The sequence below is a fragment of the Trachurus japonicus genome, chromosome 22, assembly GCF_045865225.1.
Source record: "Trachurus japonicus isolate A0001 chromosome 22, Traja_1.0".
Taxonomy (NCBI): Eukaryota; Metazoa; Chordata; class Actinopteri; order Carangiformes; family Carangidae; genus Trachurus; species Trachurus japonicus.
In genome coordinates, this window is record NC_140928.1 from 14,437,479 (window position 1) to 14,464,294 (window position 26,816).

At 38.9% G+C, this 26,816-nt stretch overlaps 2 protein-coding genes across 2 annotated transcripts in view; one reads left to right on the forward strand and one right to left on the reverse strand.

Moving 5' to 3' along the window:
• Nucleotides 1-26,816, reverse strand: part of begain (brain-enriched guanylate kinase-associated) — a 56,485-nt gene that overhangs the window by 20,534 nt on the left and 9,135 nt on the right. Inside the window, exons 3-4 of the mRNA XM_085767475.1 lie at nucleotides 13,080-13,241; nucleotides 11,202-11,268 (exon numbers count right to left, since the gene is read on the reverse strand). Of these exons, the coding sequence (XP_085623601.1) occupies nucleotides 11,202-11,268; nucleotides 13,080-13,241 (229 nt within the window). The remainder of the gene's footprint in view (nucleotides 1-11,201; nucleotides 11,269-13,079; nucleotides 13,242-26,816) is intronic.
• LOC146963709 (uncharacterized) lies at nucleotides 848-3,317 on the forward strand. Its single transcript, XM_085767949.1, has 2 exons — nucleotides 848-2,164; nucleotides 3,300-3,317. The coding sequence occupies exons 1-2, from the start codon at nucleotides 848-850 to the stop codon at nucleotides 3,315-3,317; spliced, it is 1,335 nt and encodes a 444-aa protein (XP_085624075.1).

Sequence of the window (26,816 nt, forward strand, 5' to 3'; positions counted from 1 at the left end):
TCTTCCCTTCATGGAGCGAGAGTTCAAGGAGGAGACCAGAGTTTAAGAGGTGTATCTAGAGGAGGACAGAGGACAGCTGGCTTGGATCACAAGGATTGAGACTTGCAGACGACAGCGCATGCATCTGGATCCAGTGATAAAGGCCAGTGTGATTTTATCCACAGACTCTTTCTGACATTGTTGATGCATATTTAGCTTGATTGATAATAGTACACTCATTTACATTTAGTACACACATCTACAGTACATGCATCATACATATGTTGTAGTTAATTAGAAGGAAGACTTGGCAAAGGACTGATCAATCAATAAAGGTTAATTAATGTTGAGTTGGGGAATTTTATTCTTGCAATTTGATAGATATGATAGATTGTGTGAGGTTGTCATTTTTCTAATATTTCTAAGATTTTGAATTCCTTTGAAGTTATTTGTTTCATCTTTCTTTTGCTGACCTTGGCAATACAGAGGTTATAAATGAATTAATCAATATAAATAAACTAAATAATATTTAATTAGCTAAGTTAAAGTTAAGCACAAGAATAAATGGGAGCCATGGCAATGATAAAATAGATGTAAACAATCCAGAAGTACATACTCCTGTTGAACTAGAAGAATAATCCTAAATTATTAATCAAAATAATACAGTTGTTGGTGTCCACATAAAGTGATCGAAAAAATAAAAAGGTGAAAAATATAAAGAGAAGAGAAAAATAGAGTTTGATATTCTCCAGTTGCTTGAAAAGAGCTAGGGTCAAAAATGGATGAAGGTTATGGGAAAGTTGTAGGGAAAGTTGTAGAGAAAGTTGTAGAGGAAGTAGAAAAGAATGTTAAGAAAGTAGAAATGTTGATGGCAGAGATTGATATACTCCTCTCACATTTGGTCCCAGTACAGAGACCCTCACCTTATGAGAAGGAGGAGGAGTTTAGGGAAATGTATCCTCAGCTCCCAGTAATTAGTCAGGAGGAGGTCGAAGATCAGAGTGATGAGGAAAAAGCTGTGGGAGGATATGATTCAGCAGTTAGAAGGTTATTGGCTAGTGCAGAAAGAAGAAGAGGTGGAGTACAGAGGGAGAAGGATTTAAGAGAAGGAAGTGAAAGGGAAAGCAAAGATGAAAATGAGAATAGGGATAGTAATGGAGATTTGGGGAAAGAGAGTCCTTCATTTTCAAGAAGGCATGCCAAGAAAAAACATGTTTCTAGGGAAGATGAAGAGAGACGACAAACTTTAAGTAGGATTGATAAAAGTATAGATCAATGCCTTAAATATTTGGACCAATACACCACACCAAAAGGCCGGAGATTATTACAGGAACAATTACAGGACTTGCAAATGCAAAAGAAAAAGTTATTGAAAAAAGCCTCCCAAAAATCAGCAAGGGAGGAAGATAAGTTTGATAAGATCTGTCCAGTGGTTATCAGAGGACAGAATCCGGTGTATAAATCTTGGGATGATACAGTTATGCCAGATTTATTTGAGCAATTACCCATTCTTCAAGATGGAGCACATCCTTGGATTTTAAAGTTGAAGGAGATTATGGTGGAAACAAAGCCTACCATGGGAGACTTTAAGAGACTTCTGGTAAACATTATTGGGGTTCCAGCCATGGAAGAGATTTTACAGAAAGCTGGATATAATCGATATGTGGGATCTACTGTGAACGATTTAGAGCTGTTTGGAGCAAATAGAGGTCGACTGTATAGAGCGTTAAGAGATACATTTCCAACAAATGTACACCCTGATAATATTCTTATTGAGCCATTAGGACAAGAAGAGAATCCAAGATCTTATGTGTCAAGAGCTCATCAGGTATGGAGAAATGTTACAGGACATGATTCGGATGACAGTCAGATGGAACAATCAATCTTGCGAGCTAAGATTCAGAAGGGGTTGCCACTGTCAGTGAGGAGTAAATTAGCAGAAGTGGTTGGTTTAGGGAGCATGATAAAGAGTGTTTATACAGATCACATAGCATACCAAGTAGAGCTGTATAGAAAGAAAGAGCATGAACAGGAGGGCCAAGATCAGGAGATCCTTAGACAGTTAAATCAGATTCAACTGAAGAAGGAGAAGAAGCAGGCAGTAGTTATGCAGAACCAGCCTGAGATAAATCAGCCCATGCCACAGCCACAGCTGCAACCACAGCCAAAACAGCCTTGTGCAGCGGTACCTTTTGCTTATAATGCACAGCCGACCTTTGGTCTGCAGCAGCAGGCATGGAGAGGAAGAGGTCGAGGAAATGTAGGGAGAGCAAGAGGAAACTTTAATCCAAATTTTCAACAAAGTCCTGAAGTGTGTTATATCTGTGGACTGATTGGACATTTTGCTCGTGAGTGTAACAAAGTAGGAGGAGGAAATTTCAGAGGGAATTTCAGAGGAATCCCAAGAGGCTTTAGAGGTCAACTAATGACATTCCGAGGACTGTTGAACCCTCTCAGGGGTCCGCAGCTAGGATTCTAGGGCTGCCCAGAAAATCCGAAAGGGAGGTGTCAGTTGGTACCTCTTACAAAATCAATTGAGCTTTGCTACAAAAATCAAAAAACTGCAATACCTATACTGGTATCAGGAGCCTATACCTATCTGTACTTTTGAGAAGAGATGTTTTGTGTTTTGTGATGACACTAGCGTTAAAACCAGTTAATTTGTTCTCCTTTTATGTCTCAACTGTCCATTGCATTGCCTGGCATATTATTAAAACAAGATGTAAACATTTAGGAAGGGCAGGAGAAAATATCAACATCAGGATAAGGACATATTTTGACTTATACTTGTCTGAATGAGATTAGTGTTGTAGTGTTGAACAGCCACTCCTCAACACTCATGTGTTGTATTGTTTTGATTTTTGTTGATAGTAATGAAACCTCGTAGAATTCATAAGTTGTAGTTTAGCATTTATTGACCAAACTGACATGCATCAGATGCTAAAGTAAAGAAAGTAAAATTGCACTGCTTTGGCAGTAACATGTAGTATGAGCAGAAATGTGAAGTCTAAACAGTTGTTTTTTGTCATTCTCCATCTTTTCCTTTATATAGTTAAGAATTATTGTTATTGCCATAGTGTAATAAAATGAAACGTAGGCCTGCATAAGAAATATTTCTTAGTATGTTTAAACTCATTGTGTTGGTAAATGTTGATTAGTTGGTTTACTGTTGGAAAAAAAAAAGAATATCTTATTCTACAAGTCTCACTCAATTATCCACAAAAGTGGCTTTCTCATAATAAAATGAAATAGGACAGAACATGGCATGGTAAGAGAATTATGTGTCTCCAGTGTAAGTGTGGGATCCACTACTCACTCAGGTCAACAGCCCAATTTGAGCCAAAGTGTGAGGCTGCTGCCTCTTAAAGTTCCAGTGTAAAATGTATAATTAAATAATACAAGGACAAATTAGAAATTTAGCAAGCTTACTATACTTATTGCAGTAACATACAGTATATTCAAAAAGCTTAATTTACACAGTGTGAAGTTGTATGGTTACCTTAAAAAGTTGAGATAATTACAAAAAGGAAGCTGTTCTTGAAATAAAGAAATAGTTGTGGATAGGTAGAGGTGACACTTAAGATTCTATTGGTCTTTGGAGAATCATGAAGGATTGATAATAGTGCTCTCAGCCCTTTTAGGTCTGACGATTCAAGAAGCACATGGGTTGGCCCATGTTGCAAGGGGGGAGGTTATAGTATGGATTTTATTTGCTTAAATAGACTGATTGGGTTATAACCAGGTGGATGCTCAGTCACTTGCCAAGTTAATCAAGTTTTCGTCAAAATTTTGCAAGGTTTTTGCCACATTTTTGTGAAGAGATGTCATGAGCAGGAGGGGACTTCTGCTTGGATAATGGAGGAGAAGTCTGTGGATACAATTGCAAAACTGATTTAGTAAAATATAGGGATTTATGTGTTTATGTGCATTTGATGTTTGAAATGTATTTGCTGTTGCAAAGATACTGGTTTGTTTTCTCTCTCCCTCCTAGAACATAGGAGAGAGATCACTGTGAAAGTGCCAGGCTGTTCGGGGACCCAGATGTTCTGAGAAGATTCAGTCATCTGAACATGAAGAATGTGAATGAATTGAAGGGCCCTGAACATTATGGACACTTAAGTATTTTGACCACATTGAAGATTGACACTGTGGAAGAACTGCAGTATAATTTAATTTGGTGTTTTTATGGAATGCTTTTTGACATTAAAGTTTGATGTCTTTCATGATGATATGTACTCACTACTGTATGTTTTTGCTAGTATGTGGATATTGGAGCCTCAGATGTTTTCTTTCTTTTTGACGTTTAGGGAGAGTAATGTTAGGCAGGGATAGGTCCAATGGAGGATTCGATGGGTTGACCAGCCTGAAATTGGATACTGTTTTGATTTTATTTGTCTGAGGTTTTCATATGTATCTACTGAATTGTTTCATTCAAGTTTTAAGAATTTCTTCTTTTCTAATTGGTTTGGAGTGCTAAAAAGCGGTTGCCTAAGGCAGAGGGACCGTGAGAGAATTTCCTGTCTTGATTGTTTGATGGAAACTTTAAGGGAGATTGGCTGCCTGGCAGGTTTTCGCTCTCACACTCCACAAATTGTTTTATTGCTAATGATTGTTTCATTATAGACATTATATAAGAGTATCTGTTTGTTTCATTATGATAATCATTTGATTGTATGTTATGTTTTATGTGTCGAGACTCTACGAGCCTCGAAGGGGGGAAATATGTAGTGTATTATACACCTTAACTTTCTTGCTTAAATATCTTGTATTATCTTATGTTCTTCTTATTGTGTGTGCTTTCTCTGAACTGAAGGAATGTGTCAACTGATGCTCTGCTTCATGGGTTCCAGATGCTGCCTAGAAGCAACTTTATCTGTTGGAAAGTTGATGATTGTTTTGTTTAGCCTGAGGGTGTCTTCTTCCGTTGACCTGTGGTGGCCCAAAGGTTATCAACTTGGTCAAGAGGTTAAATCCCAGAAAGTAAATAATCCAGATCAAGGAAGTCTTTGTTGATTGGTTGCATTCCTTAGTTTGGAGAAGGTGGAGTGTTTGGAGTTAGAAACATATATAAGGTCAGAGCTTTGGGCCAGTAGAGAGAGATCTCATATTGGACCAGAGATACTCCAGGATTCGGCATTTTTGTACACTGTTCTTCTTCTTGTTAATAAACTTCTTTTTTGAATACAAGCGAAGACGTGTCAGCGGTAATCCCTTCTTTTCATCAACACATCAATATACCACAAAACATAAATAATTCAGATTGATTATGACAGGTGATAGATTCCATAAATCTGAATAGAACTGAGCTGCATCCCAAGAACCAAGGTATAATCCAAGCAGCTACTCAGGGGGAAACAGGGAGGAGGGCTGCAACGAGCACTCATATTTCACTATTGATTATCCTATTGACCAATCATTAAATTGAGAAGCAATTTCAGTCTAAATCAGAAAAAATAATGACAAATTCCCATCACAGGTCTTAAAATAGCTTATTTATTCTGATCAATAGTCAAGTAGGGAACTTTAAAAATCCACTTCATGTTTCCCCAGAGGCTCTGGAGGAATAAATGAGCCTCAGTGTTTTCTTCATGTTTTAACAGACTTATAATTACTTTGTTCCTTAGTTCCTTTTGAATCATTATTACAGTACATACAGTACATTGTTGTCATCATTTTCTCTTATGGTTTTTAATCATACATGTTATCTATATGATTAGAATATGAATAGAAAAAAAACATTTGAAAACAAGTTACTCAAATTACATTATGAAACTGAATTTAATCAAGCTATTAGATTGTTAGCTTTCAGTACTAGTACCAATATAGCATGACTTACTCTGGGCTATAACATTACATTGTTTAATACCTCTGTGACTTGTCACATGACCATCTCTCATATTAGTTACTACTTTTCTTAAGCATCTACATTCATTAAGAGAGGCTTAATGTATAAAGTTTGATCTTACCCTCTGATTTTTCATTAAAGCCGATATAAGATTACAAATACAGTGATGTGCGGTGGGACTGCGTAAGTGGGGACAGCTGCTGATGAAGTGGAAATTATTCTTATTAACAACACAGTCACTGAGTAAGACCTTGATTTCCTGGCTGTTCCAGGGTGGCTGTTAGTTCACTGACCCTGCCAACTGCATACTGAATGTGGGATTCAGTATGCTACTTGAGCAGACCGACGCCGTTATCATCGCAGTATGCAGTATACGAGTTTCCCAGAATGCATTTCACGGCAACCAGCAGCAGCTGTAAAACAGGCTAAAAGCTGTTTTGTTTCTCGCTCTAGCGCTGTAATTATGTAACTTTATTAAGTTTTAATATTTTTTCATGCGAGAAAGTAACTGTTAAGACCCCAAATATACGGCCAGTTTATCCAAATGACGGCTGTTTAAAAGTTTGCTCCGATGTTTTTCGGAGAAGTGAAGCTCCGCAGCGACCGGGACATCACAGAGGCAGCAGCCCGGCTCCTGACGTGCTCGGCCGGCCAGCACTACGACGTCATTCCGGAGGAGAAAACGGTCGCTAATTAACTTACCCGTAGGTTTTTAAAGGTTTACCACCGGCTGGTTAAATTATTTTCAGGAGATAAATGTCGGTCTCATTGATGAAATCTCAATTGTGGCAGTAGCATTAGTTTGTTTGAATGTAAAGTGAAGCTTCTTGTGTGTAAGCAGCGCTGCCTCGGGGCTCTGGAGCCTAACGTTATGTACAGAAATCACCACATTTACAAAAAATAAATAAATATTTTACAATGAACCGATCAGTCTGCATTAAGTTTTATTTTATTAAACTGTAGTTACGGTACACGGCTACACTACCGTCTTTGGTTACGCTCTGGTTACGGTTAGACGTCAGGGGAGCATTGCATTGTGGGATACAGTAGGCGATGTAGACTGGTCAGATGCATACTGGAGATATTTTCCGAATCAGTACGACATCCGGGAACTTTTCACATACTGCAGATTTTGCTTTTGTTCGCATACTGCATACTACATACTACATTTTGGCCAAATCAGTACGTACTAGTAGTATAGTATGCGGTTTCGAATGCAGCCTCAACTCTGGGATTAATAGAAACAATGGCTTCCAGCACCATGGACAGCTCCTTCACAACTCCACAACTACAGTGTATCAAGATGGACACTAGAGGAAAATAACCCTTATTCTATTAACAAATTATGGCACTATTATATTAATAGAAACTGTATCTCACATTATCGGTATTTCAGTCCCAATCTGTCAATTCATTCTTATGCAGTCTTCATGGTATATTTTAGGCACCACTGATAAAACAGCTACCTGACTAACAATTGTATGCAAATATGTCTTTTCTGCTTGAATCAGCACTGCCTTGGAATTAGCTCAAAGATTAATTTGAACTCTGCCTTAAAAAGTCTCAAAGACACCAATCTATAACCAGTCCATCACTTTCACTGCCAAAGCAATATTTCAGCACGGTGAAATACAGATAATGCACAATGTCGTCCATGCAAACAGTTTCCTCTGCAGCACAATTTATCTACACATCAGATCCACACTGACTGCAGCTACTCCAGTGTCATCAAAACGTGCATCTTGTCAGTTCTCCTAGGCGTTAATCTCTTGCTTTGCTCTTTATGAAATAGTTTGATTCTTTGCTTCTTCTTTTTTTTTTTTAATCCAGTTGAACTTGCTAGTTCAGGCCTCTCAGAACTTTTAATTATGTGTCTGATTTGATTGGAGCTGCCTTTGTCACTGCTTGCTTGCCTGGGCTGTCTTCTACAAAGGAACATACCTCCCCATCCCCCCTTGAAATGCCATTGCATGACAGGACATCAAAAGAAATGGCAATCCCAATGAGGGCTGCCTGTAAAAAAAAAGAGAAAAAAACCCAACTTCTATACTGTCTCTAGCCATGAAGACTGATTTGCTTCACTGAGGTTCTCTGCTATATAGACAATCCCTTTGAAAAGCCAACAGTTTCGCATGAGTAGAATATATTCATGTGTGTGTGTGTGTGTGTCTGTTGTATGAGGGAAGACGCTGTAGGGTGTCAGGGTATATGGCAAAGCAAGACGGTTCACAATGGAATGTAATAATTGATGGGCTGCAAATACTGCAAGATGGATGGTGTTGTATATGGCTTTTGTTTGAACGTACACTACTGTGTTTCATGTCAAGGTTGACTTATTGCAATTTTCATGCCTCACTGCTGCTCCCACATGCAGGAGTTCACAGAAATATCCATCCAGAAAATCCCCATTATCTGCCACAAATAAAAATATAGGCACTTGCAGCAGTCGTATCTTTTATGGGTCATTCAAGTTATATAATAACTAAGTGATTAATAAACTTTTTAATGTTTTTTGCTTGTGTGGTGTGAGTGTGGATTGTGGATTGTGATTGTTTATCATCATTACTGTCTCATACCTCTCAGTTATTTAGCCCTAAAACTTTCACCTTCAGGAGTTTGTGATGGTTCCTGTAATGTTTTACTAGAGTTAACGGTCAAAATCAAACCCAGGGAAAGATTGAAAAAGAAAACACGGACTGCAGGTCTGTGATGAGGCATACAGTAGGTTCCACTATATCACCACCTCTTTAAATAATGAGCACACTATATTTGTGTTGTGAAATGCTGATGCATGTGCAGTGGGGATATCGCACCACTGGCAGGCGACCAAATTAAACGGACTGTTACCTTGATTGGTTTGTAAATTGCTGGAAACATTTGGAATAATGTAACTACACAACTCAACAAATTATGTTTCACATCTTACAACTTTAAGTGTTTACACTATTTAGCTCACTGTGGGTCAATATTGTAGCAACTGGCTGGTGGTTCTCTAATAACTTCACACTGTGTAATTTCCTCAGTGTGTGTGTGTGTGTGTGTGTGTTGGGCAGACAAGCCCCGTGGATCAAACTTCTGATGAGATTACGATCCACTTTAATCAAGATACTGTAGTGTAACTCATAAGGATGGACCTTGCTGTGGTATGTGCTCATCTTCTGCTCTGGTTCTGGCTGATGAGTCCGAAAGCTGAGGCGGCAAGCGGGTAAAACTCTCTGGGAACCTCTCAACCTGAAGTGATTGGACAGCTGCTGCTGAGGTGACCAGAACAGCAGTTAGCTATAATCGTTTTCTAACAGGGTTGCATCACAGAAAAGACCAATTACTTTGGACATTGATTGCGCTCCCTGTCTTTGATCATGTAATTGCTTTGCGAGAGACGAGAGTGGTTGTGCAGCTAAACAGGTGTGTTCAGATAGATTATAGCGAGAGTTCTCATCTCTTAGATGAGAGACAGAGGGGGAGAGAAAACACAGGGAGTAAATGTCATCATCGCTCTTAAATCTTCTGGCATGTAGGAGACCATAGTTTATCATCACGCCATTTATTATGATCACTGTATCTGAGGATCTGAAGCTTGACTGGTTATTGATATTTTGTATTTCTATCTGTTCCTCAGCTTTAAACTACATTCTGGCACTGTTCCAGTTATCTTCCCTTTCAATGGAGGCCGAGACCTCTCAGCATGCTCAATACAATATAGTAATGAAATTATGTTTGACTGTGTGGGTGGTGATCACATTACACTACACTCATTTGGCAGATTCCTTTGTCTATCTGCAGTGAGCATCTCCAATGTAAAGTGGGTACATGCAGCGCTATTGTTTGTGATTGACAGTTGGTACGTTTAGAAAAAACTCAATTGGTTTAATCATCAGTACAAAGGATGAGTAACTGTGATAGAAACTGTAACTCTGTGTCCTAGACATTGTGTTCATACCAAAGGCTGTTTGGTTTCAGAACCAAAAGCACTTTGGTTAATGTTAGGGGATCGGGATTTGGCTTAATGTCAACAAGGGGAACATGTCTCATACTTCAAGTCACTGTTGCTGTGTTCAATATTTAACCAACACCACAGCCTTAGTGCTGTGAGTGCATAAACATAACCATAAAAAATTGAAAACGTATTCATGCTGAAGTTACAATGAGAGGATTTTGTATTGTAAGAGTAGAGATTGTAGGAAGTTAGTGAATGTTTGCATATATATTTTCCAGATAATACACATTAGGTTTATTATGTATTATTATAGAGGCTGGGACTCATGAGGTTTGTAGTTTTTCGAACCATCCTCCAAACTCATACACTAAATGCATACTAAAACTGATGGATGTAACTTTTAACGTACAATAAACTTATCATTAAAGTAAGAGGGGAGAAATTTTAAAAGGGTATTTTCAATGAGCAAAAACTACTTCACAAACTAACAAACTCTACTGGACTTATTGTGGGCATACTGTAGGTGTTTTCTTGCAGCTTGTATTTCTGAGATTTAACTGAAAACATAATAAATTGTTGGGAATACAAAGTGCAGAGACCAGGAAACAGTTGCTCCCAAGACAACTTTTTTCTTGGCTGTCCTTGTTTAACAACTGGTGTAATCTGAGAGGGAAAGAAGAAGAGTTTCATATGAAAGCAAATTCAAAGTAATGGTTACCTAGTAACTACAGGGCTTCATGTTCTTGAATAAATGATTCGAGGTCCAGCTCAAGGTCACAAGCCGTTAGGCTGTGTGTGTATATACTACTGTATGTGTGTGCATGTGTTTGCAAGTGGTATCAGTGAGTGGATAAGTTCACAACACCTCTACAGTATATCTTTTATAAAAGTCTTGGTACTGTAAGAACCCTGTGGTACATACACCATTAGGAATCTGTACTTGTTGCTAATATCAACAACCATAGCAGAAAATGCTCGTAGAGAGAGAGAGGTTTAAATATGTAACACCTACCATGAAGTAGTAACATCAGATATTGTTGTAAAAATAGTAACACCACAACAGAAAAATATTGTGTTGCCCTCAATTCAAAGTCATAGCTAAAATAAAAGAACAGTAAGGTAAAAAAGTAAAAAAGTAAATGGTAATGTAAAATGTAATTTAAATGCACATATGTAGTCTCTATATCTCCAATACCAAGTGAAACCTTATGAGAAACATTATAAAATCAGATCTCTTATATAATACCGGTACTATTATATTTCCTTTGTATTGCCATATAAAATCTTCTCAAGGTTGTTTTGGTTGCTTCTTTGTACAATGTCTTTACTTTAGAACAAGATATTTGGATTATATCATCACACCCGATAAGATTTGTGTTTGCCACTGATATATTAGTTCCAGCGATTAAAACTGCAAACAACTCAGCAGGAGTCTCTTACCGTCCTGTGCATCTTGTCCTCCAAATCCTGGTTGATCCTCTGCAGGGCTGCATAGCTACTCTGGATCCTAAAAGAACAGAGGAGAGGAGAAATGGTGCCTTGTAAAAATGCAAATCACAACATATGATGACTAAAGAGTGTTTTACTGGCCATAAGCCTTAATAAGCAGAGGTAATCTCCACATAAACTCAGATGGAGGAATAAATAAATTACTAGATCAGGGTGCTCACAGAAAATCTTGCTGGGGATTTGCAGGACATTTTAAGTAATGACTCAGATTTGAAACTCACTCAGGATAAAAATCTGCTACAGTTTTTTTTCAAGGGGTTGATGATATGTTTAAGTGCCACAGCATGAGATAGTGAGGGAAAAAATATTATGTGATCATAAAGAAGTTTTAATCCTTAAATATTTCATTATAAGAAATCAGTAAACATGCAGAAGCAGACATGTAGCACTGACTCTGCAGCTTTTAAAGCTTTTTTTGTGTGTCTTTTTCAGTAAAATACTTCCTCTTGCTTTTGTGTTCCTTCAAAACGTCCTCCTATTTTCCTCTGCTTTCATTTCTCCTGTCGCTCGTGCTCTTTGGCAAACTTTGAATGCATTAGTAACCGTCTATTTGTCTGGTGTTCAGTGTTCAGTGTCACATTTTCACATTAGCTCGTGGGCCTAAGAGAGTGTTGATGAAGCAGCGTTTATGACTCCATTAACCAGTCCAATGCGAGGAGCGTGGCCAATGGAGACAGACGAGTCGTAAAACAAAGAGCTGAAAGAGATTTAAGAAGGTAAAGACAGAGTGTAAATGGAAATGAAGGAGTGGTGCTGGGAGTGAGTGGTTCACTGATTGGCATAGAGAGAGACCAGGCATTATGAGAGGCAATACTGAGAGCAGCTACTGATTTAAGAGGAGCTCCGTCTCTAAGATGAGTCAGTCAGGCAGCACTAACTGTCAAACAACAGGCTCAATCACTCAAATGGTTAAAATAACATGGTCCATACGGTCTGCGAGTCCTTTCCAAGTTTCTGGAGTTTCATTTCTATATAAACAGCATATTTATCACATTTATTTATACCATGGCCACAGAGAACGCTCTGTTCCGTCTGACCAGAAGGTTCACAGTATTCAGTAGTCAATAATCTCCTTACTAAATTAAAACTTATAGCTCAGGGGCCATGAGTCCATGACATATCTGTTACTAAGCTACAGTAGCCTATACCTTACCTTCATTCAAATAATAAATTAAGACTTATCCAAAAGTTTTCACAGCTATCACCAGAACAGTACCTTCATTTAAAAAGTGTACTGTCATACACTCAATCCTTCCCATGCAGTGAAATAATGATGCTGTATTCTTCAGTAATAACAGAGGCTGGTTGTGATTATGGATTGAAATGCAGCAGAACCTCCCACACACTATTCAGCTTGTTTACTGTATATGTAAATGATTGGGTATATCTAACCACCATCATTCAAGTTACATCTATAAACACTAGTACACTGATGCCCATTCAATCCTGGAACCACATGCCAGCTGGTGCTGAAAATTAGGTCAGGTCATTCAGTCAAAATGGTCGCTAATGAGACTGATACTAAGTTGATAGTTCAATGTTGTTGTTTGTTTAAAAAGAAACTATATATACAGTATATGGTGATATGGTTAGTTTTAAAGAAAGATGGTAACAATGGAAAACTATGGTTAAAATGTGATTAAGTAAAACACACAGTGAATGTGAGGGATAGATCATAGTTAGGATTAATGACAAAAAGAGTTGTTTACTTAGAAAGGGGTTATGGTTGGGGTTAAGAGGTTACAGTTCACCTATGGTGTGAGAGTAACATGGCTGATAATCTGTGCAACATCACACACCACACCACACCTGCGTAGTTTCTCAGTAAATTTCTCCAGTTCCTCCTGGGCCCGGCGCAGCTCTGTCTCCAGGTACTGCCGAGTAGAGTCGAACTCCGTCTCCACCATCTCTAATTTGTGGCTGGTGTAGGACAGGCGCTTGCGGAGGTCATCCTTGTGGTCGTGGAAAGAGCTGAACAAATGGCAGAGAGAGATTAGTGAACGGGATTCCCAGAAGATAGGCACGCACAACGATGATGTACATTCACTGGTGTCAAAGTTTGTCAGACTCTTAGAGCCGAGCAGAGAGAGAGGGGGAGGGAGAAAACAAAGACAGATCTGAGCAGAGCAGGCCACCGAGTAAGTAAGTGTGCATGTGTTTGTGTGAGAGGGAGGGAAAGGGATGAAGTGCTGCTGGAGTGTAATTTAGTTTGGAGTGAGAGAGTTCCCAGGCTGGGGGAAGGCAGGGAGGCCAGTGGGGAGGAGGAGATGGATGGGGGAGGAATACTAATCATTTCCCATTCACAGGGAGGGAGCATGGCCGGGAAAGGAGCTCCCATCGGTGTAATGGTGAATTCCCCTACACACAACCTTCCTTATCAGATCTCCGAAAGAAAGGGAAAGGATTTCTGCCCCCAGACACAGACCACGGGTGATTCATTGAAGAAAAGGTGAAAATATAAAATGACTTTGTGTTTTGAGCAAGCTTTAAAAACAGGGTGAAAGAGCAAAGAATAACGAGAGAGAGTGTGCGTGAGGCCAGAATACCGCAGTTCCGACACCAAAACCGTCAACCACAACACAACAGCATGTCAGGTGGAGAGCAATATTTTGGTCGCCTGTTTAATGCAGGTTTGAACATGGATGGGATGAAAACACACCGACTGGCTTGACTGAAGGAATGGATGTGGTAATGAAAGACTAGAGGCAGGGAGCAAGGGCAGTGTGTGGACGCTCAGAGGGATTTAGCATTTTGCCAAACTGATGGAAACTTGGCTCACAGAGAGATTCGACAGCTCAGCGCTGCCATCCAGCAGGCACAATGAGAGCACCTCCAAGTTCACCTCGGCCCAGAGCCTCAATTAGAAAGCTGGCACTAAAGGAGGAGAAAATGGTGTCCGCAGACAGACTCCGACTCTGTTGTGCCAATACATGTGGGAAACCAATGAAGTAACATAATGTTTAGGCAATTGGTTTTAAGATCTTCACTAATTAAGCATAAATGAAGCATAGAAGTAATCTGCATAGGCTACCCGAGCAAAGAAAAAGCCCATAAGTGTGGATCAAGACATTAAAAGATCAACCGTGCCAAAACAGGACAAAGGGAAGATCAAATAAACAAATAAATAAATTGAAGAAGAACACACCATGTTTTGTTTTTGGGATACACTTGCTGAGGATTAGATAACAAGAGTGACACCTCTCTCATTTCTGAGCAACAAGTACAGAGCTGGAGGAAACATTTCAGTTTTTACAGTAAACAAGGCTATATGTCAGCAAAAACAACATTGTGCAGAGCATAGTCCTGGGCATCGAAATATAGTATAGGTGTCCAGTTTACAGTAAAATAATAAACTGCTTGTGTTACTGTAGTTAGTGAACTTTGCAGCTGTTTTCAGGCAGTTTGTTACTAGTTTAGCTCAGCTTAGCTTACGTAGTTGGTTGCCACAAGGGTCTAGCTGAAATCTGGACATGTTAGCATAAAGACTTGAAGTAGGAACAGATTTACTGTAAACCAAGACTAGATAGATAGATAGATAGATAGATAGATAGATAGATAGATAGATAGATAGATAGATAGATAGATAGATAGATAGATAGATAGATAGATAGATAGATAGATAGATAGATAGATAGATAGATAGATAGATAGATAGATAGATAGATAGATAGATAGATAGATAGAACGTCATTTTGACTAGTCATAATTCTAGTTACAGATACCTACGATCCAATTTCGCCTATTTAAAACTTAATTTAAGATATCTGAAAAGGGACATGTAGAATAGATATCTTTAATTGAGGTGAATTAAAGATATCTTGAACTGGTATTATGACTAGTCAGAATCAAATTGTAGATATCTCAAACTGGTATTACTACTAGTCATAATTCAGTTACAGATGGCCGTAATTCACATAGCGGATATCTGCTACTGAATTGTAGATATCTGTGATGACAAACCCCATACACATGAATGGCAAAAGCGATGTCATTTGTCCTATAGGAAGAATGTAGTTGTGGATGTCTGAAATGTTCTTTTTGACTAGGCAAAACTGAATTACAGATATCTGCAACACATATCCAGTCTGGCTTTTAAATGTTAGGATGGCTTGCCATGCTCTGCTGTCTAACAGCTGCAAGTGATGTTGTAAAGCCACATGGCAAAGAGCCAGAGAGTGATTGTAAGTACATGTGAAAATTGCTCTGGGCTCTTATCAGTGTGTAATGTCAGTTTAATTAAATCTGAGAACACAAGCATTGATTTTTTTTTCTTTTTTTAGGCAGGCTATTACAGTTTTTGGTAACACTACATACGTAATACTGCCGCGTCTTAGTTCGTACGTACCGTTCACTTACTGTACCACCTACTTTACACCAAGTTCCACTTCCCGCTAATATATTTTCCTGCGTCTTGCACCGTCTTGCCCAGTCTTCCAGTGTAACTACTACTTACACATTAAGGAGGGGAGAACAGAGCAGACTTCATAATCCAGCCCAGTTCCCCATTGTTAGGCTGTACTTCCAGGGAAAGTAGGCTCTCCTTGCTCACTAATTACATTACTGTATTTACAAAGTATGAATGAGAAAAAAGGACCTGCTCTGTGGTTTCTGTGTAATTCAATAATAAAAACATTTTTTTACTCTATTATTCCATTATGTATTGTTTGTGTTTCATCTACTTCCATAGATGTGCATTTGAGAGAGGTACAGTAAGTTTGCTTTGTATACCAGCCAGCCTGTTATGAGACAATATGTACCCATTTCTCAACATATTCTTATTCCAAATCATACAATTAAGTACAAAACAAAACATAATTTAGCAAAGCTTACCTGTTGATACTTACAAAAAAATGACTGTCACATTACAACTGCCATGAGCAAAAGCATTTATTTATATTGTACAGTACTTCCTTCAATATACTTAAAATGATTAGGAAGTTACACCTTAAATCTAGTGAATTAGCCTACACAATAAGTGGCCACGAGTTATGCTGTGAGACTGGAGAAAGTTACACTCGAAGTCTGGGAAAGTAGAACTCCCGTGATCGGGATCTGTCTGTGGAACATAGTGTAAAGTAGGTGGTAAGTGAACGGTACGTAGGTGCACACTAAGACGTGGGCTGTATTATGTTGTGTTACCCATTTTTTATTGTTGGCATTCAGAGGCGTCCAGGTGTAAGACTGTTGCCGTTTAAAATTCAGTGCAATGTTAACTTTGATTGATGAAGATGTCAGCTGATACATGCTCAGGATATATGAAGGAGGAATGATGAGAATGAATACATGTCACATTATTTAATGGCTTTTTAATGGTCATGACCTCCCAATGAGAATCCATTTCCATTAGTCAAAATGAATTAAATGAATCCCCCAATAAGACAGACTCGTCTTACCTTCTTTTTTGATGTTTGCAACCATTTCTCTGGGTTTTGAGGGCAGTTTTACCAATATATATCTTTTTCATATTTTTCGCTCTGCTTCGGCTCTCATGTGTGTATCGTTGTTGCCTCTGCTGCTGCTGCTGCTGCTGTTGGTCGGCTGAATGTTGAAGCCAAGTTTGAACTCTAACCACAAACCAACAGTCAAAGCTTTAAGTCTTGCCTGGGGAGGCAGATAGGAGTTGGCTATCTGTGATGACCCTGGCAAAAGAGCAGAGAAAAACAGCTTTGAAGTCCCACAGATTTAGCAGCGCATTTAATTCTGTTGACTCCAGAAAAAGGCAGCGACTTTGTGTGCATTCAGAAAATGAGCCAGTTTGGACCAGAGCTGGGGGATCAATAAGATAAAGTCAGTAAGCAAACGTAAAAAGTATGCAATACTTCAAATGATTGCGTCTCCAGCTACACTCTGGTAAAATATCTTTCTCCTCCATCCAAAATACAAGCACGTTTGAATTTCTAAAACATAAGTTGTTACACGGTTAAAGAACAGTGAATGTAGAAACATCTCTTCAGTCTCCTTTTTCATCACCATTTTGCTCTCTTGTTGGGAATAATTGAGTACTGCCACCACAAACTGCCAGACTTCATGGAATAGTGAGTTATTGACCAACTGACCACAGAGGTTATTCCTCAATAAATCAGTCTTATGATAGGTGAATGTTTCCATTTCCATCATTCATCATTGCTTGGTGGTGCTGGGGCTTGCACTTAGGTCTCCTGCTCTGTAGCAACTTAATAACCTGCCACTGGCAATCATAAAATGCCAAAATAAACCTTTGTAGGTGTCTTTAGGGTCCGCTGCATTCAGGAGTCTTGTTGATATAATTGGAACATATTCCCTGAGCCTCAAACAGTGATTGTCCAATGACAGAAATACTTAAAAGAGTCTGGTTTCTTTACCATTTTCACCACACATTCACAAAAGTATATATTAAACAGTGTGCACATTTGCTTCTACAAAAGCTACAATTAATATTTCCAGCTAATTAGCTTACTGCAGGAACCTAATGATGTGTTACTTCCACGGCCGAGAGGCATTTTATTAGATATACATTTTGTGGAATGTAAGAAAAGCTCTATTCACAATTGCAACTGGATCATCCATTGTATGTGTTGTATGATGTTATCAGAATTCAGGCCACCACCATCCTGCTCTTTATTGTACTTAGCCAAACTTTTTTTTTTTTTGCAAAATAATGAAACAACATTTAGTCCTCATCTTAAAAGCAAAACTAATCCCTTCCGTCTTATAAAGAAACATGTTTCAAAATATTCAAATCTCCCAATCTCTGCCTATATCTTTTCGCTCTTATTATGTGACCTAATTATTACAATAATGTTAGACTGTCTTTATATTTCCATGCTGCTGAGTTATGAACTATTAAGAATGCTTTTCACCTGGAATGTGTCAACCAGCTTTAGCCTTGATCTTTGAGCACCAGTCATTTAACTGCAATTACAAGTCTTTGGGTTATTATTGAATGGTCTGGAAACAATAAAAAGTCAGCAGTGGACATTTCTTGAGTTTTAGCATTAGCTATGTTAGTTAGCTACAGCTGCTAAAAACAATTAGCAGCTAGAAATGCAAAGCTGCTCTTGTTTACTGAATGAAATCAAATAATCTATTGTTTCAAAAATGACAGCACATTGTGAGTGACAAATCTGCCACTGTCATTTTACACTGTATTATGTTTCTTGGCAACAGCAACAATTGGGGGATGTCACTTGGCAAATAATCAACGTATGACCACATCTATCTTATCTAAATATTACATCTCTGACATGTATGGACTTATTAGAAGGTTTCCACCCCAGTAATAAGTCCATACATGTGACTTTTAAAATCCTCAATGTTCGGTCCTCACTGAGCCAAGTATGCATAAATGCATAAATGCATAAATACAGACAGGGGTTGCCAGCAGCATAACTTTTATCATGTGGACAGGTTGCAGGGTAGCAGTTCAACAACAAACTGGAATGATTTTTTTGTTGCCTACTGCCATTTCTAAAGGCACTATTATTTATTATTTTTAATCTCTCTTCAACACTTGCTCAGGAAACAATGGCAGTATCTGGAAACTCTGATAATACCGTTGCTATAGCCATTTTCTTATCTGCAAGTGACAGAGGGAGGGAGGGAGAATGAAGACAGAAATAGTTGCTAAATTGGTAAGGAAGTGCAAGTTGTATAGAATCCATCCTCACATGCACACACACACACCAACACAAACCCCCCCCTACAGTGTAGCCTATATGAAGTACCTTCACTGTATCATAACACCTCCTTCCAGGGGGATAAACAGCAGATCTTAGCGCCTCAGGTGTTGTTTGGCAAAGTAAACACAATCCACATGAAGGAACAAATCTTAAATCCTTAGAGAACCTCGTGATAGGCTCACTGCTGTTTCTACACTGCCAGAGAAACTCAAAACAGCAAACAATATGAAAATCAAACACTCTTTCCTCTCTTCAGAGTCTCCTCATAAGTATTAAGAGGAGTCTATAGCATGGATGGAAACACAAGAAATCCCTGTTTACCGGAAATTCTTTTCCCCAAAGTGTTACAACTTGTCATAATGATCACACAATGCACACAACTGGCTGTACAACAAATGGTTGTTGTAATGCTGCAAACTGTAACCTACTTCAGGCAGGCAGTTTCCACTCACCACTCTGCCTGTACACTTTCTCTCTGCCATGAGAATGGCTCTCACAGCAGCTGACTTCAGTTTAATTCAGAAAGAAAAGCTTAATGCAAAACCTACAAAAGGTCACCACCAGCGAGCATTTGTTTTAGATCTAAGACAAGGAGCCCGTCTAGTGGCCGCAGGTTGATTTACTAGTAATGAGCTACGAGAGGTGAGCGAGGAAGAGCTAGAGCCTGCCAGATACACTATTCACAGTGACCAAATGAGGGCATTAAACTTTAATGGCAACACTGCCATCTCTCCTGAAGACTTAAGAAAAGCATACAGAGACGCAAGCACCGTATCTATATGAACAATAACCTCCATATTACAATACTCTAGGTTTTATGTTTGAAACTTGGGTGTTATGTTTGTTTTTGTTTTTTGGACTTATATTTCCCTGGATCATAATGATATTGTATCAACCAAAGTAATTGCTGAGATTTAGAAAAATAGTGAGGCTCTAAATACATGTACAGTAAGCCAACAGTCCAGAGACAATTATCCCAGCTCTGTCCAAAGGTTTCTATCTACTGTATGATGATGACCTATGAAAGTTGCAAGGCAACTCTCTTTATATGTGGCGAAGATCTCTGAACCCATCCCTTGAAGAAAAAAGAAAAAAAAAAAAAACTTGCCATATTTACACTTCCTAATTCCCTAAATATCAAACTAGTGCTTTAAAAAAATGTTGGGTTGAGGCACAGAAACTGAGAGACAGATAGTAATCAAGTTTGAAAGGATCCAGTGACTGCTGAGAGAAAATGCAAACAGCTGTTTTTGGTGTCAAAGGCACACTGTTTCAGCCTTTGCTCTTGATCGTCTGCCAAATTATAATCAGTCACAATCTGCACGGCCACCAGTGGCCATTGTCTAACTGAATTATACATACTGATGTGAGCACATCTAAAATGCTGGGGATATTATGTGATTGCACTGCATATCTAAAGTAGTAAGAACCAGGGTGAAACCATGTTTTTCACCACACTTGACTTATTTTCGGTGGTGTTGCTGCATTCCAAATAGTATTTAGCAATCATTCTAATTACTACATTGATTTCACTCATATGAATGACGACCAAAAGTGAAATACTGAAATCGAAGTTTTAATAAATCAAAAGCCAAAAGTGACCAAACATAAGCGGAGGTGATGACAGTTAAGTGTTTTGTTTTTTCCCCTTGTGTGTGGTATACAACAGTGGGAGAAGCTTTGCTTGAGAGCCATGTGTTGTGTATTTCCTCTGATGCAAGACTCCAGAAATACAACAGTCTCTTGTGCATGCTCCACCACCAGCGGCCAGAAAAACAGCTCTGTGGATTAAGTCACCAGAGCAATGATGATGACTAGTCAACACAATTTACCGCCCGAAGACAAGAACTGCAACTGAGGAGCCGTCCCCACATGGTTTTATCTCCCCTTTAATTTCTATCTACATATCAAAAGACGCTCAACCTGAAGTGGTTAAGAGGGACGAACTCATTGGCCTTGAAACTAACAAAACTTATAGAGCACTACAACTTCTTGTAATAAATGTCTGATGTGTTAGTATTACTAAAACACATGAAGTAAAATATCCAAAAATGTTGCTGATAGAGTAACAACTGCAGTGTTTGGCTATAGTTATGATGATTATGAGTAAACGCGAAACTCAATGTTTAGTTATACACACAAATCAGACCTGACCATGTTGTTGCAGGTGATGTCAAACAGAGTTCAGGGCCAAACAACCAATCTGTTTGAATTCTTTAACCATAATGCTGTTTTCCAACACAAAAAGCTCCTGGGGATAAATTAACTGATAATGAATAGTTTCCCCTGCTGAGCTATGACTCATCAAACTCCCTCCAGCTCCTTCATCTATCCTTGGCCTTTTAAACGGCACGTCAGTCATAGCAATGAAAGTTGTGTTATTTTTGTGAGTAGAAGCTTGTGTGTGTGTGTGTGTGTGTGCGTGACACGCTTCAGAGGAAACAGCAAGCATTCAATCAATTTTGACAATTTGTAGGCAGATTTCACACTGTTCCCGATCAGATCACATCACATCAGGGGGCCACAGCTAGACTCACCACAGGGATCATCATGCTGTGTTGCTGTGGGTGTCAATGTGTTTTGTGCGTGTGCTCTGCACAAAGCTGCTCAAAGCTGGTATGTTACTTTGCATACTTTTCTATGTGTGTGTTGGATATTTAGATTGACAAGAAGATTGACCTGTGAGTGAATAAAATCTCACCAAAGTGCAACATTAAAACCAATGGAAGAGCTTCATATAGCATGACTGACCTAAATGCAGCTTAGGTGGCATACTGCACTTTTAAAAAGGGAGTAAATTGCAGCCCCATCCGTAACCATTTTCCCCCAAACCACTGACAGCTCACAGATCCTCACACTTCAACTTAAATCTACTTTGTTAAGCTGCATAGTGCTGTATATGTTTACAGTGACTGTATCGTCATCTGTCACAGCACACTGTAAGATTCTGGTAGGTGCTTGGTCTTATAGAGACAGGGCAACATGAGACAACACATCATCACAGAGGGCATAACATTTGTAAAACATGGTTGTTCTCTAAAAGGAGGCAATCAAACAAAACTAGCAGTTGCATTATAGGAATAGTTCAGTTCACAGTTTTTTGTTATTGAACAATTATGAACCAAAAACTGAGCTCTTCCAAGTCGGACTTTATGAATTCACAAGATCAAACCGGTTCAGTTCTCCAATGTGCATTTTGTCAATTGGTTTCCAAGACTTGAAAATCCACAGAAGATAAAGGGAGTATGAAAAAACTGGTTTACACAAAGGTTGATTGTACATTATCCGCCCAGCATCCAGTGGTGTCAAGCGAAAGTTTGTGGGGAGTTAATTAATATTTGCTTAATCTTCACATTGATTACATCCAGTTGACTAATTATGTAAACTAAGATATAAAGCAGACACAAGCACCTGTTATGTAAGGGTTTGACTTCAGGTTTGGGTTAGGCTATTTTCTAAGGAAATTATCAATGAATTAATTTCCGTCCCTTTGAATTTGCCAGTCCCGTCCACGTCAATGCATGTTAGAAGTAGATACACGTGTGGAATAAAAGAAAGAGACACTCTGAAGTAGATGGAGTAAAGACAAACAAAACAGCTTGGGATCTCTGTTGGTGCTGTTTCTCAGATTTGGCAGTACCAGTTGGGTTTAGTCAGGTTTTGGCCAGGTTCATGCCTCATTTTTAGCTCTGCTCAGTCCCGCGACAGTGACTGTGCAGTCGATGTAAGATTGGCCTTCGGCTAAAACACCAACTTCTTTTTCCGCTCAACAATTCTGTCAAAGAAACTCAACGATTAATGTTGCAGTATATAATCCGGCAGAAATGTTTTGTGGGAAGACAACATGCCCTAGAAAAATAAAAACTTTAAACTAGAATTCCCTCTCAATTCAACACACGTTTAAGGATTTCTCTCTTTCCTTTTTCCCTGATTTATTCTGAAGAATTCAAAGAAAACAGTGAGAACGAGCAGAGAATTGCACAAGAAAGGATTTGAAAGCTGGACATATTAGGTACAGCTGAACCACTTACTTGGCCTGAATTTCACTTTTACTTTTATCAAAACATAAAGGAATGACATCATTTTGAAAGAAGAGTTTTCTCAGAATTGGGTTACTTTCTTTATGGCTGGAGGAAAAGGTTTTCTGAGGATTTTGCTGAGGATTGACAAAACTTTATTTGCCAGAATCCCTGGACAGTGTAACAGCCCCAATTATCAGGTCAAATGACGTTCAAGTCAGTCATATGTCCCAAGATGTTTACTTTCTCATGAAGAAAAACAACTGCAGCTCACCTAAATCTAATTTCCTCTTTGCCAAGGGCACAACTGTGTGATGTCTTTTAATTCTGACACTTACTTTTCCAGACAGCTGCCTGTATGCGAAATTAATAAACCACATAAAGATTTTATGTTGCTGTATGTCTTGACAACATGTCTTCTCTGTCTCTCTTTCTGTCTGTGGTTCCTGACATAAGTTGACAATATCGTGGCGCCAGACCAACACAGTGCTGCAGGCAAACAGTTCATTGTGCCCTTCACCCCTTCATAACCCGTCAAACAAGCAGCAATAGTCTTGACAGTGAGAGAGAAAAAGAGAGAGAAGCAGGAGGCAGTGTACTGGACAGATGATTCACACAATTTATACGTTTGTGTGTTAAGACTGCAGCCTGAGTTAAGATTTCTCAATTTCTCCATCTCGAGTTCAGCTCAGTCCTCGCTGAGGTTGCCACGACAACACAGTCGTGACATACCTGTGCTCCCAGCCTGGCGTGATCGCCTCACAGTCTGCTTAGGTTACAACACTGGAGAGAGAGAAATATTTTTAAGCTTTATACTTAACATACATACATACATACAAGTAATAATTTATAGTATAAAATGTTGTTAACCTAGTAAATACTACCAACTCACAATTTGAATTAGTGTGGTATTTTGGTTTATGTGAAAATAATGAATTTCCCATCAGCCCCTGCTGTATTTTCTGTTCTGTTAAATGCAAATTAGCAGGTGCAAAGATGCTGCTCCTGAGTCCTGGCATAGCTGTAGACTCGTAGTCTTGTTTAAATTACATATCTATAGCAGGCTTCATACTTTATTATTATTATTTGCCAAGTGGTTTCCAACTGACTCTGTGCATTTTTCTTTCTTTTTCTTTTATTCTTTTTGCTGAGATTTTTGGCTGTAAAACAAAAACAATGAGCTCAAAAGCTGCACAACTGAATAATTCACTGTAGGTTTGTCACTATGAGTGATTCCTTTCTCTTACAAGTAGTCATTTGATTGATTCTTAGAACAAATATATTTAAAATATAACTACTGCAGCCTCTGAATCTGAATTGAAGAAATCTTAGTTCCTATAGATACTGTTCCCCCTCTGAAGCATGGTATGTGTTGAACAGTAGCTTAGTTCAGCACTGCAGAGCAAAAAGAGGTACAAAAGGCCATGACGACCAAATTTTGTCTTTGAAGAAAGAATCCTGCGCTTTTCATCTTTGAGCTTTTTTTTCTTTATCATCACAGCCCAGCTTGGACATCTGGAAGTCCACCACGCTTTACACTGCAGGAGAGGACCGGGGGTAAGTGAGAGCGTGTGCATGCACTTTGAACATATGGCAGCGTGGCACAGCCCTCCAGGGTGCATAGAGTATTTATTGAGGTGTAAGGGGGGTGCAATAGGTGCACAGTTTGTTCAACATGTAGCTTGTAACAGCACTGATTGCTTGTTTATGTGGGTCCTGTCTATTGAAACAGCATGTTTCTTTTTTTCCCCCCCTTGTCAAGACAGAGGCTACATCAACAAATGATTATTGATGTAATAGGAGCAGTGTGTGAACCATGACACTGAACAAGACAGATCGGTCTTAATGAGCTGCATGAACAAAGAAAGAATAATTCATCAGAGTTCAAATAGTCTGAGTGGGGTATGACATCAACTTAAAACCATTATTTTTGAAGAGCTTTATCTCTCCATTGTATATGGGACATTAACATTCCTTACACATTCCACTCCTGATATACAATACAGTACATAGACTTCTTGTTCATACGACACTTGAGATCTTCTGTATGTGCGCTCCAGAGGCTTATGTTGCTCAGCTGACCCTGTCCTGTTGCCTTTGACGGAGCCGTATAAATGCTGTGTGGCAGACAGGCGTATCACCAATAGTCCTGGGAGCAATGAGGGTGGTGAGGTGGGAAGTCAAAGAGAGAAGCAGCCTTAAGTCTTAAGACATGTGATTCACAGGGGCCTAAATCAGAGAAAAGATACATGTGCACACTCAAAGACAAAGCCAACCCCTTGAGTTTGCTCCAAGGCAGAGCCCTGATCGACTACCTCCACACGCTACACTCGTCGACCCTCACAAATGGCTCCTGCATAAAGCTCTGATTTCACCGTCTTGGAAATAATTAGACAGAAGAATGAGGGAGTGGGGAGGTGGTAAACTGCTCTGGGCTAACCTGAAGGGAGCCTTCGTATAGCATCTGCTTTTGGAAGCTACGTGTCTAGCTTAGGGAAAGACGAGAGATGAACAAACAAAGCCTCTTTAGGCATATTCCTCAAAGTAGGAGTGAAGCAGAGTGGGCTAGTGATGTCTCCCAGAGGCGGTTGCTGGAGGCAAAGCGGATCATGAGTAGATACAGCTGATGAAGGTAAGCTGAAACATTTGTAGAGACCTAATTAAAAGTCACAGAAAGTGAAGCCAACGTAACTTTTTTTTTTCATGTATTTTTTAACGTATCGGCTGTTTGTGCTGTTTTAATTACTGTTCTGTCCTTGGTTTTTCCAAAGTTATTCTCAGAGGCTATTTTGTGCTCCCATGCCAACCCTTCAAATGTTATTGGACTTGTGGAAACTCATTGAATTCTTCAACAAATTTTATTTGGCACAATGAGAATATTTTCTTTACAGAAAAAGTTTAGCTTCATAGGCCTTTTTTTTCACTTAAGAGGAATATTTGTCCTTGCACATGCCACACACTTTTCAGCATCCCTATTTTAGCTTCCAGTTGTAGTTTGACAGTGATGTTTGTATTTTAGTCTTTGGAAGGCTTCAGAATTTTCCTCTGTCTGACTGGCACCAGTGCACAGGCTCAGCAAATCACCTCATAACGAAGAAATTAATAATCTAAAAATAAATGAAGAACAGCAGCTACAGCCATCCAAAATACATGAAACTTTGACGCAGAAAATGAGCACAAGATGGAAAAAAAATTTGACTTATAACGAGGTTTCAACTATTTACTTTAATCAAAAAGTCATAAGTCTCATAACTGCATTTTATTTGACTAATATTCTCTAAATGTGCCTACTCCCTCATGTTCTGTTCACATTGTTCGTACTGCATGTGAAGACAGGGATTTGAAATGCTTTGTCAGCGCGCGATAATCTCAATTTTGTTGGCATTGATCTAATTGAGCTTACAAGTAAAGATCAAAACAGCTCTCAGTGATAAGCGATGGCTTATTATCTATGACAAGAATCATTTCAGAAAACCGAGGAGGAGCAGTGCATGGTGTGTTGCTGGTGGTTGGAGCTGATGATTTGTTTGGACAGCCTTCAACACTCATTAATTCACAGCTTGGGATCCATTTTAAGTATTTAACTCTTAAAATAATCAAATGTTTGTGTGGCACTTTTGGCTCACCAAATCCCCCCCCCCATCACCACCACCACCACCACCACCACCAAATAAAACTGAAGATGAATTATGCATCAAAACGTCATACGTTCAGTTGTTTTGTTGTCATTTTTTGACAAGGAATATTGAATAAATCTAAAAGAGCACTGCCTGTCATTCCATATACACGATTAAAGCTTGACACTCTACTACTTTTTATGCCATCTTTCCATTCATTACACTTCATTTTTTCCTTTTCCTTTTTTAATA